Below are 3,004 nucleotides of genomic sequence, written 5' to 3' on the forward strand. Positions count from 1 at the left end.
GATTGGGAGGGAGACAAACCATAAGTGACTCTTAATCTCACAAAACAAACTGAGGGTTGCCGGGGGGAGGGGGTTTGGGAGAAGGGGGTGGGATTATGGACATTGGGGAGGGTATGTGCTTTGGTGAGTAATACTCCATAGTTTATATGGACCACATTTTCCTTATCCATTCGCTTGTTGAAGGGCATCTTGGTTCTTTCCATAGTTTGGCGACCGTGGCCATTGCTGCTATAAACATTGGGGTACAGATGGCCCTTCTTTTCCCTACATCTGTATCTTTGGGGTAAATACCCAGGAGTGCAATTGCAGGGTCATAGGGAAGTTCTATTTTTAATTTCTTGAGGAATCTCCACACTGTTCTCCAAAGAGACTGCACCAACTTGCATCCTCACCAATAATGTAAGAGAGCTCCCCTTTCTCCACATCTCCTCCAACACATGTTGTTTCCTGTCTTGTTAATTTTGGCCATTCTAACTGGTGTAAGGTGATATCCCAATGTGGTTTTAATTTTAATCTCCCTGATGGCTAGTGATGATGAACATTTTTTCATGTGTCTGATAGCCATTTGTATGTCTTCATTGGAGAAGTGTCTGTTCATATCTTCTGCCCATTTTTTGATATGATTGTCTGTTTTGTGTGTGTTGAGTTTGAGGAGTTCATTATAGATCTTGGATATCAACCTTTTGTTTGTACTGTCATTTGCAAATATCTTCTCCCATTAAGTTTTTTTTATTTAAAAATTAATTTTTAAGCATTGTTTAATCTACTTTTAAATACTTTCTACATGAAGCACTGGGTGTGGCATATAAACAATGAATCCTGGAACACTGAAAAAATAAAATAAAATTTAAAGAAAAGATAAAGTATAAAACAAAAAAATATTTCTACTGGGTTTTATTTGACCAACAATTTCAGTTTTATCCCATAAGACAAATTTTTATCTCCTAGTCACCTTTTCTCCTCCTAGCTTCTCTTTCATAGACTGCTTTTCTTTTATTGATGAGATTGCCTCCAGAATTCCACACAGGATACCATTGAGGCTTTTCTTTAGTGTCTCACCATCTTTCTGCAATAACTTCTTTCCAGGAAAGACTGTTTGTTTTGATGACTAGTTTATTTCCTCCCTATTGGTTTAAAAGTTCTTGTCAGTTCTCGGAGGCTTTCTATTCCGCTCATTCTTTTGAATTTTTTTTTAATTTTTTATTTTTTATAAACATATATTTTTATCTGCTCATTCTTTTAACTGGACTTGTAGATTGCTCACAATTGGGAAGTAGCTTGGAATTCCTCACCAGGCATGGGGGTGATTCTTAGATGTCTGCTGGTGTACCTCACGTTCCTCTCCCTCTGACTGCCATGTAGGGTTGGGTATTCTTGGGCAGAAAAGCAACTGATGGTCACCAGTTGGCTGCATACATGGTCAAGCCAGGTCAGGAAGTTAAGAGAATTCATTTGATTCTCCTAAATACATCTCAGGTTCCACGTCACTCTGATGAGCTCTGGGAGGTCTCAGCTATCCAGGGACAGAAGCAAGGGGGTGAAAAACACCCTCGACAAGGGGAAAGGAAAAAGGCCTGGGGGTTTGACCCTTACATCAGTTTTGCCACCACTTATGCACTCTCTTCTGCGCTCCCAAGGTGTGAATGGTTTTCTGGTGGGTACCATGACTGAGGACAGGAAGAGGTCAATTTTGGAAACACAGGAAGAGAACAATTCAAGAAACAGTTCTAGGAATTAATATGAAAATAGGGAGAAAGAAGCAATGAGCACAGAGATAAAATATTACTATTATTTAATATGAGATAGGATATGTTGAAAGGTCCATGAATTAAGGACCCATCCAAACATGTTCAAAGAAAGAGGTCAGGGAGCAAGTGAATTACAGATATATGCCCAGAGCATTTTGTAAGTTAAAAATAAAACTTGAAGGGTACCTGGATAGCTCAGTGGGTTAAAGCCTCTACCTTTGGCTCAGGTCATGATCCCAGGATCCTGGGATCAAGCTCTGCATCGGGCTCTCTGCTCAACAGGGGACCTGCTCCCCCGCCCCCCCGCCTGCCTCTCTGCCTACTTGTGATCTCTGTCAAATAAATAAACAAAATCTTTTTTAAAAATTTAACTTGAAGAGTTATTTTTCTTGTACATCAATTTGTTCAATATGCATCCCAAAGATAGATGACTATAAGGTTTGAGGAATGTATATACTTCTGTGGAAGTGCTTCTAGAATGGGACAGAAACGTCCCATTAAATGCTTCCTATTCACACAAAGTGTTCTGTGTAATCAGATTTGCCTATGCACCTTTGATGAAATTAGCCCGTTAACTTATCCTCTGAGCTCCTCAGGTGAGAGAAACTAGGGAATAGAGATCTATCAGGGCCCCTTTACCATCACTGGATGACATGTTTGCGTAGGACCAGGTTCTTCACAGCGGCCTTCACGTCCTTGTTCCTGAGGCTGTAGATGATGGGATTGAGCATAGGGGTCACCACCCCATAGAAGAGGGAGGTGAGCTTGTCTGAAATATCCTGCTTATCTGCCCCCAGGGGATCCTTGGATTTTGGTTTCCCATACATGAAGAGGATAGTCCCATAGAAGATGACCACGACTGTGAAGTGGGCAGAACAGGTGGAGAAGGCCTTTTTCCTCCCCTCAGTTGATGGGATCCTCAGGATGGTAGCAATGATAAACACATAGGAGACAAAAATGAACAGAACTGGAATGCCCAGAAATATCACATTGGCCACTGTCATACTAATCACATTGATGGAGATGTCAGCACAGGCCAACTTAAGGACAGCCAGGATCTCGCAGGTAAAATGGTTGATGACATTGTTCCCACAGAAGGGCAGTCGCATAGCTAAGGATGTTTGCACCATGGCAGTCATGCTTCCAGCTGTCCAGCAGCCGACAGCCATGGGGACATAGGCAGCCTTGCTCATGACCACGGGGTACCTGAGGGGGTTACAGATGGCCACATAGCGATCAAATGCCATCATGCCCAG

The 3,004-nt window shown here is 41.9% G+C and overlaps 1 protein-coding gene across 1 annotated transcript; it reads right to left on the reverse strand.

Moving 5' to 3' along the window:
• Window positions 1–2,389: 2,389 nt before the first annotated feature.
• On the reverse strand, window positions 2,390–2,998 carry LOC132009116 (olfactory receptor 13C7-like). Its single transcript, XM_059387490.1, has one exon. The coding sequence runs from the start codon at window positions 2,996–2,998 to the stop codon at window positions 2,390–2,392; it is 609 nt and encodes a 202-aa protein (XP_059243473.1).
• Window positions 2,999–3,004: the final 6 nt, after the last annotated feature.

This window comes from Mustela nigripes, unplaced genomic scaffold, assembly GCF_022355385.1.
Source record: "Mustela nigripes isolate SB6536 unplaced genomic scaffold, MUSNIG.SB6536 HiC_scaffold_4884, whole genome shotgun sequence".
NCBI classification, from domain to species: Eukaryota; Metazoa; Chordata; class Mammalia; order Carnivora; family Mustelidae; genus Mustela; species Mustela nigripes.

Bases quoted from the DNA above. Each gene is read 5' to 3' on its own strand.
- LOC132009116 (XM_059387490.1), bottom strand. From the start codon at position 2,998: ATGATGGCATTTGATCGCTATGTGGCCATCTGTAACCCCCTCAGGTAC.